The sequence below is a fragment of the Pseudophryne corroboree genome, chromosome 10, assembly GCF_028390025.1.
Source record: "Pseudophryne corroboree isolate aPseCor3 chromosome 10, aPseCor3.hap2, whole genome shotgun sequence".
Taxonomy (NCBI): Eukaryota; Metazoa; Chordata; class Amphibia; order Anura; family Myobatrachidae; genus Pseudophryne; species Pseudophryne corroboree.
The window spans coordinates 64,943,787-64,962,223 of record NC_086453.1 but is presented as its reverse complement, the minus strand read 5'-3'; the positions used below and the strand labels follow the sequence as shown (position 1 = coordinate 64,962,223).

Below are 18,437 nucleotides of genomic sequence, written 5' to 3'. Positions count from 1 at the left end.
GAAGCCACGCCACTATGTATTTTTGCGCGCGCCTACGTCGCGCACTGCCCCTGTTTTGCATGCAGGGGTGGGGCTCCGATGCCGTTTCTTGCACACAGTGCTAAAATGTCTAGTTACGGCACTGTTGCTAGGTATCCATTTCTCTGGCCCTGAGCAGGTCCCCCCTCACCAGATCCTCTCCAGGGGTGAGGGGGTGGACTTGGATGGGATGTGGGAGGCCCAAAGCATTTTGTCACACCTGGGCCCACCGCTCGCTAGTTCCGCCACTGCATCTATCCAGACTTACTGCAACTACGTTTGACGGCTTGGAAGTTGAGCGGGAGATTCTAGCCAGAAATGGTCTCCCATCCAAGGTTATTTCCACTATGATCCAGGCCCGTAAGGTGGTCATGTCAAAACATTACCACCGTATCTGGAAGAAATATATTTTGTGGTGTGAGGGTAGAAAGTATTCTCCTGTGGAGTTTTGATGTGCCCGGTTTCTGCTCTTCCTGCAAGCAGGCGTGGATAAGGGCCTAAGGTTGGGCTCCATCATAGTTCAGATTTCGGCTCTCTATCTTCTTCCAGAAACAACGTACGGTACTGTCAGAAGTACAGATAATTCTAAATAGTGTTCTTTACATTCAGCCACCTTTTGTCCCTCCCACGGCTCCGTGGGATCTCGATGTGGTGTTGACCTTTCTCCAGTCGGACTGGTTTGCACCCTTGCAAAGGGTGGACTTGAAATATCTAACTTGTAAGACTGTCATGTTGCTGGCTTTGGCAACTGCAAGCCGTGTGTCAGAATTGGGGGCCTTATCCTGTAAGAGCTCGTATTTGATATTTCACGAGGATAGGGCGGAGCTCGGTACTTGCCCGCAGTTTTTGCCAAAAGTGCTGTCGGCCTTTCACATAAATCAGCCAATAGTGGTTCCAGTGTTGGCTTTCACATCAGTTGCTTCAAAGTCCCTGGACGTTGTGAGGGCTTTGAGGATTTACGTCAACAGGACAGCTTGTCACAGGAAGTCTGACTCGCTTTTTGTCCTTTATGATGCTACCAAAATTGGTCGTCCTGCTTCTAAGAAGTCAATTGCTCATTGGCTCAGGTTAACCATTCAACAAGCCTATTCTTCGGCAGCTTTGCCGATGCCGAGCTCTATCCAGGCCCACTCCACAAGGTCGGTGGGTTCTTCCTGGGCATCTGCCCGGGGCATCTCGGCCTTACAGTTGTGCCGTGCAGCTACTTGGTCTGGTTCAAACACGTTCGTAAGGTTTTATAGGTTCAACACCTTGGCCAAAGATGACCTTCAGTTTGGTCAGGTGGTTTTGCAAGGGTCTCGGCACTCTCCCACCCGTTCTGGGAGCTTTGGGACTTCCCCATGGTACTAATGTCATCCCAGTATCCACTAGAACGTTAGAGAAAATAGGAATTTAATACCTACCGGTAATTCCTTTTCTTGTAGTCCGTAGTGGATACTGGGCGCCCGTGTTCCTGCTTACCTGGTTGTAAGTGTTCTTGGTTGGGTCTGCTGTTGCTGTCTCTGTTCCATGTTTGGGTAGCGTTGCTATCCTTGTTATAGTTAGCGTGGCTATCCTCTGTTCTGGTTAGCGCTGCTATCTTTTATTACTGTTGTGTTGGTTCGTTACCTCACTGCTTTCCTTTTATTTCCTTCTCTCTTGGTATGTCCGTCTCCTCTGGCACAGTTTTCCTAGACTGAGTCTGGTGGAGGGTCATAGAGGGTAGGAGCCAGCACACACTAATGATTTCTTAAAGTGCCAGGCTCCAATTGACCTGATTTATACCCCATGGTACTAATGTCATCCCAGTATCCACTACGGACCACGAGAAAAGGAATTACCGGTAGGTATTAAATTCCTATTTTATTTATATGGCATCCGCGAGTGTCGGTAACGCCGTACAGGGAAAATTACAATGATGTGAACAATAGAAAAAGATTGAAACTGGCAGCACAATTATACAAGTAATATGAGTGACATTCATTCCCAATGACTCAGTACCCTGGGAAGTGCGGACAGAAAGGATCAGAGCGTCTAACTGTGTGAGTGGGAATGTCCAGGAGACAAGGATTATGCAGGGTGACAATCAAGAGGGTGGAGGGCCCTGCCTGTGAATAATTACAAGAACACAGTGTCTGTTTTCCAGTGTTTGGGAGCAAATGGTCGATTGTCATTTGCTCCCATGCATTAGCAGATTTTCGTTCCAAACAGTCTGATTGGACAGATAAATCTTTAGGTGTGTACCCAGCTTTAGACTGTTGTGGCGGCTGGATTCCAGGTGTAAGTACGGCCATATTATTATTGTAGTGAACTGCCAAATACATCTGCACAATCATAGGGGTGGCTCTGGGCTTATTAAAATGATTGTGGGAATGCAGGGGTTAATATACAGCAGTTTATGGTCACCAGCTGTTGAGCTTCACTGATGTTGGAACTTACCGGGACTTGTAGTTCACCAACAGCAGGTGCTACTTATATGCAACAACAGGCTTATAATATATTATCAACACAGCTTCTTGAATTTGTCGCGGTACAGTTTGCATGTTTTTTTCACCTTTGTCACAGTGGCCGCAACACACCCTGTGTTACTCTTTTACCAGATAGCTCTATAAACAGGGTAAGTGTTTATATGCTTATAGGACATGAACAGATCACAATAGAGGTGACAGCCACTGTTCTTTCCTCACCGTCTGCTAGAAACGGCACCAGCAGCGCTGCTGTTAGAGCGTAAGCTACGTGACTAGACACTGCTGCAGAAGCAGTTATGGCCCAGTAAAAGCAGTTTATAGATCTGTATATACAGTTATAGGCACATGCTGTGCTATTTTAGGTGGATGCAGGTCCATTTCCCCATGGTAAACGGAATAACTCTATAAAGTAATTAGTCTTTGCCTTGGCGCTCATGTAGCCAAAGTAATTATGGTGTTTATGACAGCTGCATAAGGATTTGAGTGCGATGATTTAGCAGGCAGCTAGTCTGATCACAAACCATCTCTGATTTTTGACTATTTAGTCTGTGTATTAAAAATACATTTCTTTGACATAAGTCACAGCTTATGGTTTCCCTATAAAATATCATTGTAATGGTCTGATTCTGAGTTGGGAGCAGTATCGGATTTTACCTAGGGCCTCCCAGCAAATCCCAGCCAGACAGCCAGTCCCAGGGGTTCCCCTGGAACTGCCAGACCGCCTGTGATATCAGAGAGAGCGCTTCCCATGGGAAGCCACTCCCTTGCTATAATGTCGGCCCTATCTGGCTTCTATGGGCTGCAGCCGATGCAGTCCATAAAAGCCAGACTGTTTAGCTCCGCCCTGGACCTAAGCCCCACCACCACTGCCGATTGACCTAAGCCCCTCCTCTTGGTGATGTCAGTCATAAATCACAGAGACATCAGGAAAGAGAGGTCTAAAAAACTCATGGCCAGACAGGCAACAAGCCGTCGCTGATTGGGAGTAAAGCAAGCAATAGTAAGTAACTTTGCACCTCGGTAAAACCATACTGCACAGCAGGTGGGGCAGATGTATAATGTGCAGAGAGAATTATATGTGGGAGGGACAAACCCTGCGCCTAATTGAATCTCCCCCATTATGTGAAGATGATGATAGGTAATTGGAACTGTGTTGCATCCACTTTCCATTCCATGGTCAAAGTGACTATAGTAGGGCCATGGGTAGCTATGGCGAGCCCAGATTTTCACAACTGGATAGGGCTGGTAAATAAAAACCATATGTCAAGAAAGAGATATATATATGTATGTATGTATGTGTGTGTGTGTGTATATAATATATTTGATAGAGAGGATCCCTTCTTTAAAAATGTAGTGTCCTTTAATAGTTGTTGCCTGATCATGTGTGATCACCAGACAGTGACCCTCATCCCTACAGATAGATAGCTCCCATCCCAGCTTCAATAAGGTCAGGGGTTTCCTCATTTGAAGGATTGCTGCCCCCTCTTTCAATTGCCTCTCATTGCTCTCCAGAGATCGGGAAGGGTGCTAAAAGTCCCCCCCCCCCAATACTAGCAAGTACACACCCTGAAGGTATAATGAGCTGTGTTGTGATGTTCTGCCATTACTAGCGTACATACACCGTTCTGATTCCACATTGCCAACATCCCTCCGAACTGAATTACACTGCAGCATCCTGCAGGAACGACACGTGACCTAGCTAGGACACTTACAGGGAGATTCAATAAGCACAAGGTCCTGTGCAGCTGCGCACAGTGCGGGTAACTACAGGGTGTAAATCTTACTCACTGAGCAGAAACAAGTGAGGTATTCCTGCCTGATGACCCATGTTGTAGTAGCCTGCAATGTTGCAACTGTACCTCGCTGCTAAACGTTTCTCCCCCATGGTGTCCTGTGATTAGGGTGGTGGAGAACCCTCCCCAAACCGGCTGTTCAACATGATTTGAGCATATGATTTGGATAGACTCAAATAGTCAAAGGCTAGGGAGCTGGCACCAGGCTGTCGTTACTATAGGTAAGAGGCTCTGTAGCTGGGCTGCATAGTCCTACAACAGCTGGAGAGCTACAGGTTTCCCATTTGGGTTCTAGGTAATGTTCTGTAGTATGGATTATCATCCTGCTGTCACCTCATCCCTTGTTATCCAATTTCTCCTGTGTATCTCCAGCCAACACTCACTGCCACGCTGATCACATCACCGGGACGGGGGTTCTGAAGAAGCTGTTGCCCGGGAGCAAGAGCGTCATCTCCAAGGACAGTGGCGCACTCGCTGACGTCCACATTCAGGAAGGAGATCTCATCAAATTTGGGAACTTTGTAAGTATACAGCATTTTGTGGCTTGCACTTGATGTGAGGTGGCCAAATCTTTCTTTCTCTAACGTCCTAGTGGATGCTGGGGACTCCATAAGGACCATGGGGAATAGACGGGCTCCGCAGGAGACTGGGCACTCTAAAGAAAGATTAGGTACTATCTGGTGTGCACTGGCTCCTCCCTCTATGCCCCTCCTCCAGACCTCAGTTAGAATATGTGCCCGGCCAGAGCTGGGTGCTCCTAGTGGGCTCTCCTGAGCTTACTAGAAAAGAAAGTATTTTGTTAGGTTTTGTATGTTCAGAGAGCTTCTGCTGGCAACAGACTCTTTGCTACGTGGGACTAAGGGGAGAGAAGCAAACCTACTAACTGAAGCTAGGTTGAGCTTCTTAGGCTACTGGACACCATTAGCTCCAGAGGGATCGAACACAGGTACCTGACCTTGATCGTCCGTTCCCGAAGCCGCGCCGCCGTCCCCCTCGCAGAGCCAGAAGACAGCAGCAGCAGAAGCAAGAAGACATCGAAATCGGCAGCAGAAGACTCCTGTCTTCACTTAAGGTAGCGCACAGCACTGCAGCTGTGCGCCATTGCTCCCACAGCACACCGCACACTCCGGTCACTGTAGGGTGCAGGGCGCAGGGGGGGGGGGGGCGCCCTGGGCAGCAATTTAATACCTTTTTTGGCAAAAGAATAGACATATATACAGTCAGGGACTGTATATATGTCCGAGCCCCCGCCATTTTTACACATAGAAAGCGGGACAGAAGCCCGCCGCTGAGGGGGCGGGCCTTTTTCCTCAGCACTAACCAGCGCCATTTTCTCTTCACAGCTCCGCTGGAAGCAGCTCCCCAGGCTCTCCCCTGCAGTATCCAGGTACAGAAAGGGAAAAAGAGAGGGGGGGGGCACATAAATTTAGGCGCAAAAGACATAAAATTAGCAGCTATTGGGTAATCACTTATTATAGTGTAAATCCCTGGGTTATATAGCGCTGTGGTGTGTGCTGGCATACTCTCTCTCTGTCTCCCCAAAGGCCTTTGTGAGGTCCTGTCCTCATTCAGAGCATTCCCTGTGTGTGTGCAGTGTGTCGGTACGTCTGTGTCGACATGTTTGATGAGGAGGGTTACGTGGAGGCGGAGCAAGTGCAGATAAATGTGGTGTCGCCGCCGTTGGGGCCAACACCGGATTGGATGGATATGTGGAAGGTCTTAAATGATAATGTAAGCTCCTTACATAGAAGGTTTGATAACGCTGCAGCCTTGGGACAGCCGGGGTCTCAACCCGTGCCTGACCAGGCGACTCAGAGGCCGTCAGGGTCTCATAAACGCCCACTATCTCAGATGGTTGACACAGATGCCGACACGGAGTCCGACTCCAGTGTCGACGATGATGAGGCACATTTACAACCTAAGATGACCAAGGCCATCCGCTACATGATTATTGCAATGAAGGGGGTATTGCACATTTCAGAGGATAACCCTGTCCCTGACAAGAGGGTGTATATGTTTGGGGAGAAAAAGCAGGCAGTGACTTTTCCCCCTTCACATGAATTAAATGAATTATGTGAAGAAGCGTGGAGTTCCCCTGATAAGAAAGTAGTGATTTTCAAAAAGCTACTTATGGCGTACCCTTTCCCGCCAACGGACAGGTTACGTTGGGAATCCTCCCCTAGGGTAGACAAGACGCTGACACGCTTATCTAAGAAGGTGGCCCTGCCGTCTCAGGATGCGGCCGCCCTAAAGGATCCTGCGGATAGGAAGCAGGAAGCTATCCTGAAGTCAGTTTATACACACTCTGGTACTCTACTGAGACCTGCTATTGCTTCGGCCTGGATGTGTAGCGCTGTAGCAGCATGGACAGATACTCTGTCAGAGGAGATAGATACCCTGGACAGGGACACTGTTTTGCTAACCCTGGGCCATATAAAAGACGCCGTCTTATATATGCGGGATGCCCAGAGGGAAATTTGCCTGCTGGGCTCTAGAATAAATGCAATGTCCATTTCTGCCAGAAGGGTCTTATGGACTCGGCAATGGACAGGGGATGCCGATTCTAAAAAACACATGGAGGTTTTGCCTTATAAGGGTGAGGAATTATTTGGGGACGGTCTCTCGGACCTCGTGTCCACAGCGACAGCTGGAAAGTCAACTTTCTTGCCTCATGTTTCCTCACAGCCTAAGAAAGCACCGTATTATCAAATGCAGTCCTTTCGTTCTCAGAAAAGCAAGAAGGTCAGAGGTGCATCCTTTCTTGCCAGAGGCAGGGGTAGAGGAAAGAAGCTGCACCATGCAGCTAGTTCCCAGGAACAAAAGTCCTCCCCGGCTTCCACTAAGTCCACGGCATGACGCTGGGGCTCCACAGGCGGAGCCAGGAGCGGTGGGGGCGCGTCTCCGAAAATTCAGCAACCAGTGGGTTCGCTCGCAAGTGGATCCTTGGGCTGTACAAATTGTATCTCAGGGATACAAGCTGGAATTCGAAGTGACCCCCCCTCACTGTTACCTAAAATCAGCCTTGCCAGCTTCCCCCATGGAAAGGGAGGTAGTGCTGGCGGCAATTCACAAGCTATACCTCCAGCAGGTGATAATAATGGTTCCCCTCCTTCAACAGGGAAGGGGTTACTATTCCACAATGTTTGTGGTACTGAAACCGGACGGTTCGGTAAGACCCATTCTGAATTTAAAATTCCTGAACACTTATCTGAAGAAATTCAAGTTCAAAATGGAATCGCTCAGAGCGGTCATTGCAAGCCTGGAAGAAGGGGATTTTATGGTATCTCTGGACATCAAGGATGCTTACTTGCATGTCCCCATTTATCCACCTCATCAGGAGTACCTCAGGTTTGTGGTACAGGACTGTCATTACCAATTCCAGACGTTGCCGTTTGGCCTGTCCACGGCACCGAGAATATTTACCAAGGTAATGGCGGAAATGATGGTACTCCTTCGGAAGCAAGGAGTTACAGTTATCCCATACTTGAACGATCTCCTCATAAAGGCGAGGTCCAGGGAGCAGTTGTTGATCAGCGTAGCACACTCTCAGGAAGTGTTGCAACAGCACGGCTGGATTCTGAATATTCCAAAGTCGCAGCTGATTCCTACGACGCGTCTGCCCTTCCTGGGCATGATTCTGGACACAGACCAGAAGAAGGTGTTTCTCCCGGCGGAGAAGGCTCAGGAGCTCGTGACTCTGGTCAGAGACCTCCTAAAACCAAAACAGGTGTCGGTGCATCACTGCACGCGAGTCCTGGGAAAGATGGTGGCCTCATACGAAGCCATTCCCTTCGGCAGGTTCCATGCAAGGATCTTTCAGTGGGATCTGTTGGACAAGTGGTCCGGATCGCATCTTCAGATGCATCGGCTGATCACCCTGTCCCCGGGGGCCAGGGTGTCTCTTCTGTGGTGGCTGCAGAGTGCTCACCTTCTCGAGGGCCGCAGGTTCGGCATACAGGACTGGGTCCTGGTGACCACGGATGCAAGCCTCTGCGGATGGGGGGCAGTCACTCAGGGAAGAAACTTCCAAGGGCTGTGGTCAAGTCAGGAGACTTGTCTGCACATAAATATACTGGAACTAAGGGCCATATACAACGCCCTGAGTCAAGCGGAGCCCCTGCTTCGAGACCAACCAGTGCTGATTCAGTCAGACAACATCACGGCGGTCGCCCATGTAAACCGCCAGGGCGGCACAAGAAGCAGGGTGGCAATGGCGGAAGCCACAAAGATTCTTCGTTGGGCGGAGAATCACGTGCAAGCACTGTCAGCAGTGTTCATTCCGGGAGTGGACAACTGGGAAGCAGACTTCCTCAGCAGACACGACCTCCACCCGGGAGAGTGGGGACTTCATCAAGAAGTCTTCACACAGATTGCAAATCGATGGGAACTGCCACAGGTGGACATGATGGCGTCCCGCCTCAACAAAAAGCTAAAAAGATATTGCGCCAGGTCAAGGGACCCTCAGGCGATAGCTGTGGACGCACTAGTAACACCGTGGGTGTTCCAGTCGGTCTATGTGTTTCCTCCTCTTCCTCTCATACCCAAGGTACTGAGAATAGTAAGAAAAAGAGGAGTGAGAACAATACTCATTGTTCCGGATTGGCCAAGAAGGACTTGGTACCCAGAACTACAAGAGATGATCACAGAGGACCCATGGCCTCTGCCTCTCAGACAGGGCCTGTTGCAACAGGGGCCCTGTCTGTTCCAAGACTTACCGCGGCTGCGTTTGACGGCATGGCGGTTGAACGCCGGATCCTAACAGAAAAGGGCATTCCGGATGAAGTTATTCCTACGCTGATAAGGGCTAGGAAGGACGTGACGGCAAAGCATTATCACTGTATATGGCGAAAATATGTTGCTTGGTGTGAGGCCAGGAAGGCCCCTACAGAGGAATTCCAGCTGGGTCGATTCCTGCACTTCCTACAGTCAGGGGTGACTATGGGCTTAAAATTGGGGTCCATAAAGGTCCAGATTTCGGCCCTATCCATTTTCTTTCAAAAAGAACTGGCTTCACTGCCTGAGGTTCAGACGTTTGTTAAGGGAGTGCTGCATATTCAACCCCCTTTTGTGCCACCAGTGGCGCCTTGGAATCTTAATGTGGTGTTGGATTTCCTGAAATCCCACTGGTTTGAACCACTTTAGACTGTGGAGTTAAAGTATCTCACGTGGAAAGTGATCATGTTGTTGGCCTTAGCTTCGGCTAGGCGGATGTCAGAATTAGCGGCATTGTCGTGTAAAAGCCCCTATCTGGTTTTCCATATGGACAGAGCAGAATTGCGGACTCGTCCCCAATTTCTGCCAAAGGTGGTATCATCGTTTCATTTGAACCAACCTATTGTGGTGCCTGCGGCTACTTGGGACTTGGAGGATTCCAAGTTGCTGGACGTAGTCCGGGCTTTGAAAATGTATATATCCAGAACGGCTGGAGTCAGGAAGACTGACTCGCTGTTTATCCTGTATGCACCCAATAAGCTGGGTGCTCCTGCTTCAAAGCAAACTATTGCTCGCTGGATCTGTAGCACGATTCAGCAGGCTCATTCTGCGGCTGGATTGCCGCATCCAAAATCAGTGAAAGCCCATTCCACAAGGAAGGTGGGCTCTTCTTGGGCGGCTGCCCGAGGGGTCTCGGCTTTACAGCTTTGCCGAGCTGCTACTTGGTCGGGTTCAAACACCTTTGCTAAGTTCTACAAGTTTGATACCCTGGCTGAGGAGGACCTTGTGTTTGCCCATTCGGTGCTGCAGAGTCATCCGCACTCTCCCGCCCATTTGGGAGCTTTGGTATAATCCCCATGGTCCTTACGGAGTCCCCAGTATCCACTAGGACGTTAGAGAAAATAAGAATTTACTCACCGGTAATTCTATTTCTCGTAGTCCGTAGTGGATGCTGGGCGCCCGTCCCAAGTGCGGACTTTCTGCAATACGTGTATATAGTTATTGCTTAATAAAGGGTTATTGTTATGAGCCATCCGTTGAGTGATGCTCAGTTGTTGTTCATACTGTTAACTGGGTAAGGTTATCACAAGTTGTACGGTGTGATTGGTGTGGCTGGTATGAGTCTTACCCTGGATTCCAAAATCCTTTCCTTGTAATGTCAGCTCTTCCGGGCACAGTTTCCCTAACTAAGGTCTGGAGGAGGGGCATAGAGGGAGGAGCCAGTGCACACCAGATAGTACCTAATCTTTCTTTAGAGTGCCCAGTCTCCTGCGGAGCCCGTCTATTCCCCATGGTCCTTACGGAGTCCCCAGCATCCACTACGGACTACGAGAAATAGAATTACCGGTGAGTAAATTCTTATTTTTTCTGACAGCATCTATGTAGAACGTGACCTCCTGCCCATACTCTGCCTGTAGGATTTCTGCCTTCCAACTTGTGGTACTTTATAGCAGGCTGTTAAAGTTCACTTTTGTCCTTCATTGTGCTCATTGAAACTAATGAAACTTGATCAACTTGAAAAACAGACATTAACCACTACAGGCATTAACAAAAACCTGTTTAGAGATTCCTTTTTTTTTAAATTAATGAGTGAATTAGGTGAAGGATGTGTATTAGAACTTATCCGACACGGTTTTTATTGATAAAAAAAAAAAAATTAGTTAGAAAATCGTTTTTTCAAACATCAGACCATTGGATCACCACCATCGGAACATTAGAAAACATCACGACCATCGCTACTTTTGGTTTCTCCAGCTGCTGTGATCGGCAGCACACCAGACACTGGGGATGAGTGTAGGGGGGCAGAGGGGCTGGGAGTTCCCTTTTGAGTGACGGCTGCAGGAAGAAAATCTTCCAGCAGCCGCCCATGCTATGTATCAGACTGGTTACATCATTTGCGACTAGATCAGATAATGCATTTGCTGGTGTGGTCGCAAACGATGCAACTATGCCAGGCAAGTGGTTAATAGATCACTACAAGGAGCATATGGTCAGTGATTAGGGTAATTTTTTTTCTTAATTGCCTCACGGCCCCTTACTTGCTTTATTTCAGGCCAGTTGGACATTTTAATTCTGATGTAGATTTTGCTGAAACATGCACAGGAAAAAATGTGTACATTTGCACATATGGTGAAACGCTTCCGCATCCACATGTTTTTATCCTAACGTTTTCGTTTGCTACAGGCCCTCATCATCAGGGTGTAGTTTGATCTGCTCTTTAAAAGGTGCAAAAAATATGCCTCTTAGAAAGTGTATATTCATACATGTTCATCTGCTTTGCTTACACGTGAATATCTCTGGTATGCCTGTGCGAATATACAGAAAAAAAATACATAGACGCAAATGGCCGAATGTTCAATCCTCCGCATTATCCACTTTTTGTTGGCTTGTCTAGTGATCTATTGATCGGTTAATTTTGATTTGCTGAAGCTTTGTCCACGTTTCAGTGAACGAAACGCATCACGCAATGGACACATCTAAAACGGGTTGTGTACAAAGCGTTAAACTAGACTAGCTGATTTTGTTGGACATTGCCAGGCTTATTTTCCTCAAGATGACTGTCTTATCCAGATAGGATCTAATTAGATTTGATCGCAGAAAACAGGAAATTCTACTCATGACCCTTTCAGCGATGCACTCAGTTGCTAGAAACAGTGTGTTTTCATACAGAATAACCATTAAGGTTAGGGTGTGGTGGCTAAATGGAACAGATGAGAGCACTGTGTGGTACCTGAATTACAGCAATTGCTATAAAATAGCGGGAAAATGACTGAAGGTTGCTTACTGTGGTTATGTGCAGTGATTTATTTCGTTTTTCTCTAACGTCCTAAGTGGATGCTGGGGACTCCGTAAGGACCATGGGGAATAGCGGCTCCGCAGGAGACTGGGCACATCTAAAGAAAGCTTTAGGACTATGGTGTGCACTGGCTCCTCCCCCTATGACCCTCCTCCAAGCGTCAGTTAGATCTCTGTGCCCGAACGAGAAGGGTGCACACTAGGGGCTCTCCTGAGCTTCTTAGTGAAAGTTTTAGTTTAGGTTTTTTTATTTTCAGTGAGACCTGCTGGCAACAGGCTCACTGCATCGAGGGACTAAGGGGAGAAGAAGCGAACTCACCTGCGTGCAGAGTGGATTGGGCTTCTTAGGCTACTGGACATTAGCTCCAGAGGGACGATCACAGGCCCAGCTTGGATGGGTCCCAGAGCCGCGCCGCCGGCCCCCTTACAGAGCCAGAAGGCAGAAGAGGTCCGGAAAATTGGCGGCAGAAGACGTCCTGTCTTCAACAAGGTAGCGCACAGCACTGCAGCTGTGCGCCATTGCTCTCAGCACACTTCACACTCCGGTCACTGAGGGTGCAGGGCGCTGGGGGGGGGCGCCCTGAGACGCAATAAAAACACCTTGGATGGCAAAAAAAATGCATCACATATAGCTCCTGGGCTATATGGATGCATTTAACCCCTGCCAGAATACATAGAATAACGGGAGATAAGGCCGCCGATAAGGGGGCGGAGCCTATCTCCTCAGCACACTGGCTCCATTTTCCCTCACAGCTCCGTTGGAGGGAAGCTCCCTGGCTCTCCCCTGCAGTCACTACACTACAGAAAGGGTTAAAAAAGAGAGGGGGGCACTAATTAGGCGCAGTATTAACTATACAGCAGCTATAAGGGGAAAAACACTTATATAAGGTTATCCCTGTGTATATATATAGCGCTCTGGTGTGTGCTGGCAAACTCTCCCTCTGTCTCCCCAAAGGGCTAGTGGGGTCCTGTCCTCTATCAGAGCATTCCCTGTGTGTGTGCTGTATGTCGGTACTTTTGTGTCGACATGTATGAGGAGAAAAATGATGTGGAGACGGAGCAGATTGCCTGTAATAGTGATGTCACCCCCTAGGGGGTCGACACCTGAGTGGATGAACTGTTGGAAGGAATTACGTGACAGTGTCAGCTCTGTATAAAAGACAGTGGTTGACATGAGACAGCCGGCTACTCAGCTTGTGCCTGTCCAGACGTCTCATAGGCCATCAGGGGCTCTAAAGCGCCCGTTACCTCAGATGGCAGATATAGACGCCGACACGGATACTGACTCCAGTGTCGACGGTGAAGAGACAAATGTGACTTCCAGTAGGGCCACACGTTACATGATTGAGGCAATGAAAAATGTTTTACACATTTCTGATAATACGAGTACCACCAAAAAGGGGTATTATGTTCGGTGAGGAAAAACTACCTGTAGTTTTCCTGAATCTGAGAAATTAAATGAGGTGTGTGATGATGCGTGGTTTTCCCCCGATAACAACTGATAATTTCTGAAATGTTATTGGCATTATATCCTTTCCCGCCAGAGGTTAGGGTGCGTTGGGAAACACCCCCTAGGGTGGATAAAGCGCTCACACGCTTGTAAGGGCTCTACCCTCTCCTGAGATGGCCGCCCTTAAGGATCCTGCTGATAGAAAGCAGGAGGGTATCCTAAAATGTATTTACACACATACTGGTGTTATACTGCGACCAGCAATCGCCTCAGCCTGGATGTGCAGTGCTGGGTTGGCGTGGTCGGATTCCCTGACTGAAAATATTGATACCCTAGATAGGGACAGTATATTTTTGCCTATAGAGCATTTAAAAGATGCATTTCTATATATGCGTGATGCACAGCGGAATATTTGCCGACTGGCATCAAGTCTAAGTGCGTTGTCCATTTCTACCAGTAGAGGGTTATGGACACGTCAGTGGTCAGGTGATGCGTATTCCAAACGGCATTTGGAAGTATTGCCTTATTAAGGGGAGGAGTTATTTGGGGTCGGTCTTTCAGACCTGGTGGCCACGGCAACAGCTGGGAAATCCACGTTTGTACCCCAGGTCGCCTCTCAACATGAGAAGACCCCGTATTATCAGGCGCAGTCTTTTCGTGGACAAGCGGGCAAAAGGTTCCTCATTTCTGCCCCGTGACAGAGGGAGAGGAAAAAGGCTGCAGAAATCAGCCAGTTCCCAGGAACAGAAACCCTCTCCCGCCTCTGCCAAGCCCTCGGTATACGCTGGGGCTTTACAAGCAGAATCAGGCACGGTGGGGGGCCCGTCTCAATGAATTTCAGCGCGCAGTGGGCTCACTCGCAAGTAGACCCCTGGATCCTTCAGGTGATATCTCAGGGGTACAAATTAGAATTCGAGACGTCTCCCCCTCGCCGTTTCCTAAAGTCGGCTTTACCGATGTCTCCTTCTGACAGGGAGACAGTTTTGGAAGCCATTCACAAGCTGTATTCCCAGCAGGTGATAATCAAGATACCCCTCCTGCAACAGGGAACGGGGTATTATTCCACACTGTTGTGGTACCGAAGCCGGACGGCTCGGTGAGACCGATTCTAAATCTAAAATCTTTGAACACTTACATACAGAGGTTCAAATTCAAGATTGAGTCACTCAGAGCAGTGATTGTGAACCTGGAAGAAGGGGACTACATGATGTCTTGGGACATCAAGGATGCTTACCTTCATGTCAAAATTTACCCTTCTCACCAAGGGTACCTCAGGTTTATGGTACAGAACTGTCACTATCAGTTCAGACGCTGCCGTATGGATGGTCCACGGCACCCCGGGTCTTTACCAAGGTAATGGCCGAAATGATGATATTCCTTCGAAGGAAGGGAATTTTAGTTATCCCTTACTTGGACAATTCCCTGATAAGGGTAAGATCCAGGGAACAGTTGGAGGTCGGTGTAGCACTATCTCAGGTAGTGTTGCGGCAGCACGATTGGATTCTCAATATTCCAAAATCGCAGCTGGTTCCGACGACTTGTCTTCTGTTCCTAGGGATGATCCTGGACACAGTCCAGAAAAAGGTGTTTCTCCCGGAGGAGAAAGCCAGGGAGTTATCCGAGCTAGTCAGGAACCTCCTAAAACCGAGCCAAGTCTCAGTGCATCAATGCACAAGGGTTCTGGGTAAAATGGTGGCTTCCTACGAAGCAATCCCATTCGGCAGATTCCACGCAAGAACTTTCCAGTGGGACCTGCTGGACAAATGGTCCGGGTCGCATCTTCAGATGCATCAGCGGATAACCCTGTCACCAAGGACAAGGGTGTCCCTCCTGTGGTGGTTGCAGAGTGCTCATTTTCTAGAGGGCCGCAGATTCGGCATTCAGGACTGGGTCCTGGTGACCACGGATGCCAGCCTGCGAGGCTGGGGAGCAGTCACACAGGGAAGGAATATCCAGGGCTTATGGTCAAGCCTGGAGACATCACTTCACATAAATATCCTGAAGCTAAGGGACATTTACAATGCTTTAAGCTTAGCAAGACCTCTGCTTCAGGGTCAGCCGGTGTTGATCCAGTCGGACAACATCACGGCAGTCACCCACGTAAACAGACAGGGTGGCACAAGAAGCAGGAGGGCAATGGCAGAAGCTGCAAGGATTCTTCGCTGGGCGGAAAATCATGTGATAGCACTGTCGGCAGTATTCATTCCAGGAGTGGACAACTGGGAAGCAGACTTCCTCAGCACGACCTCCACCCGGGAGAGTGGGGACTTCATCCAGAAGTCTTCCACATGATTATAAACCGTTGGGAAAAACTCGACAGGTATTGCGCCAGGTCCAGGGACCCTCAGCCAATAGCTGTAGACGCTCTGGTAACACCGTGGGTGTACCAGTCAGGGTATGTGTTCCCTCCTCTGCCTCTCATACCCAAGGTACTGAGATTGATAAGATGGAGAGGAGTAAGCACTATATTCGTGGCTCCGGATTGGCCAAGAAGGACTTGGTAACCGGAACTTCAAGAGATGCTCACGGAGGATCCGTGGCCTCTACCTCTAAGAAGGCACCTGCTCCAGCAAGGACCCTGTCTGTTCCAAGACTTACCGCGGCTGCGTTTGACGGCATGGCGGTTGAACGCCGGATCCTGAAGGAAAAAAGGCATTCCGGATGAAGTCATCCCTATCCTGATCAAAGCCAGGAAGGATGTAACCGCAAAAACATTATCACCGCAATTGGCGAAAATATGTTGCGGGGTGCGAGGCCAGTAAGGCCCGACGGAGGAAATTCAACTGGGTCGATTCCTACATTTCCTGCAAACAGGAGTGTCTATGGGCCTGAAATTGGGGTCCATTAAGGTTCAAATTTCGGCCCTGTCAATTTTCTTCCAAAAAGAACTAGCTTCAGTCCCTGAAGTTCAGACGTTTGTAAAAGGGGTACTGCTTATACAGCCTCCTTTTGTGCCTCCAGTGGCACTTTGGGATCTCAATGTAGTTTTGGGTTCCAAAAGTCACATTGGTTTGAACCACTTAAATCTGTGGAGTTAAAATATCTCACATGGAAAGTGGTCATGCTGTTGGCCCTGACCTGGGCCAGGCGCGTGTCAGAATTGGCGGCTTTATCCTGAAAAAGCCCTTATCCGATTTTCCATTCGGACAGGGCGGAATTGAGGACTCGTCCTCAGTTTTCTCCCTAAGGTGGTTTCAGCGTTCACCTGAACCAACCTATTTGTGGTGCCTGCGGCTACTAGGGACTTGGAGGACTCCAAGTTGCTAGACGTTGTCAGGGCCCTGAAAATATATGTTTCCAGGACGGCTGGAGTCAGGAAATCTGACTCGCTGTTTATCCTGTATGCACCCAACAAGCTGGGTGCTCCTGCTTCTAAGCAGACTATTGCTCGTTGGATTTGTAGTACAATTCAGCTTGCACATTCTGTGGCAGGCCTGCCACAGCCAAAAATCTGTAAATGCCCACTCCACAAGGAAGGTGGGCTCATCTTGGGCGGCTGCCCGAGGGGTCTCGGCTTTACAACTTTGCCGAGCAGCTACTTGGTCAGGAGCAAATACGTTTGTAAAATTCTACAAAATTGATATCCTGGCTGAGGAGGACCTGGAGTTCTCTCATTTGGTGCTGCAGAGTCATCCGCACTCTCCCGCCCGTTTGGGAGCTTTGGTATAATCCCCATGGTCCTTACGGAGTCCCCAGCATCCACTTAGGACGTTAGAGAAAATAAGAATTTACTTACTGATAATTCTATTTCTCATAGTCCGTAGTGGATGCTGGGCGCCCATCCCAAGTGCGGATTGTCTGCAATACTGGTACATAGTTATTGTTACCAAAAAAATTGGGTTATTGCTGTAGTGAGCCATCTTTTCTAGAGGCTCCTCTGTTATCATGCTGTTAACTGGGTTCAGATCACAAGTTGTACGGTGTGATTGGTGTGGCTGGTATGAGTCTTACCCGGGATTCAAAATCCTTCCTTATTGTGTACGCTCGTCCGGGCACAGTATCCTAACTGAGGCTTGGAGGAGGGTCATAGGGGGAGGAGCCAGTGCACACCAGATAGTCCTAAAGCTTTCTTTAGATGTGCCCAGTCTCCTGCGGAGCCGCTATTCCCCATGGTCCTTACGGAGTCCCCAGCATCCACTACGGACTATGAGAAATAGAATTATCGGTAAGTAAATTCTTATTTCTCTATCGTCCTAGTGGATGCTGGGGTTCCTGAAAGGACCATGGGGAATAGCGGCTCCGCAGGAGACAGGGCACAAAAAGTAAAGCTTTAGGATCAGGTGGTGTGCACTGGCTCCTCCCCCTATGACCCTCCTCCAAGCCTCAGTTAGATTTTTGTGCCCGGCCGAGAAGGGTGCAATCTAGGTGGCTCTCCTAAAGAGCTGCTTAGAAAAGTTTAGCTTAGGTTTTTTATTTTACAGTGAGTCCTGCTGGCAACAGGATCACTGCAACGAGGGACTTAGGGGAGAAGAAGTGAACTCACCTGCGTGCAGGATGGATTGGCTTCTTTGGCTACTGGACATTAGCTCCAGAGGGACGATCACAGGTACAGCCTGGATGGTCACCGGAGCCTCGCCGCCGGCCCCCTTGCAGATGCTGAAAAGAGAAGAAGGTCCAGAATCGGCGGCAGAAGACTCCTCAGTCTTCTTAAGGTAGCGCACAGCACTGCAGCTGTGCGCCATTGCTCTCAGCACACTTCACACGGCAGTCACTGAGGGTGCAGGGCGCTGGGAGGGGGGCGCCCTGGGAGGCAATGTAAACCTATTTTTTGGCAAAAAAATACCTCACATATAGCCTCCGGGGGCTATATGGAGATATTTAACCCCTGCCAGAATCCGTTGAAGAGCGGGAGACGAGCCCGCCGAAAAAGGGGCGGGGCCTATCTCCACAGCGCCATTTTCCCTCACAGAAAGGCTGGAGGGAAGGCTCCCAGGCTCTCCCCTGCACTGCACTACAGAAACAGGGTTAAAACAGAGAGGGGGGGCACTAATTTGGCGTTAG

At 49.0% G+C, this 18,437-nt stretch overlaps 1 protein-coding gene across 3 annotated transcripts in view; it reads left to right on the top strand.

Moving 5' to 3' along the window:
- ETHE1 (ETHE1 persulfide dioxygenase) overlaps positions 1 to 18,437 on the top strand; it is a 142,185-nt gene that overhangs the window by 17,016 nt on the left and 106,732 nt on the right. For all 3 annotated transcript variants that reach the window (XM_063942477.1, XM_063942476.1, XM_063942478.1), the window contains exon 3: positions 4,631 to 4,779. In XM_063942477.1, coding sequence (XP_063798547.1) covers positions 4,631 to 4,779 — 149 coding nt within the window. The remainder of the gene's footprint in view (positions 1 to 4,630; positions 4,780 to 18,437) is intronic.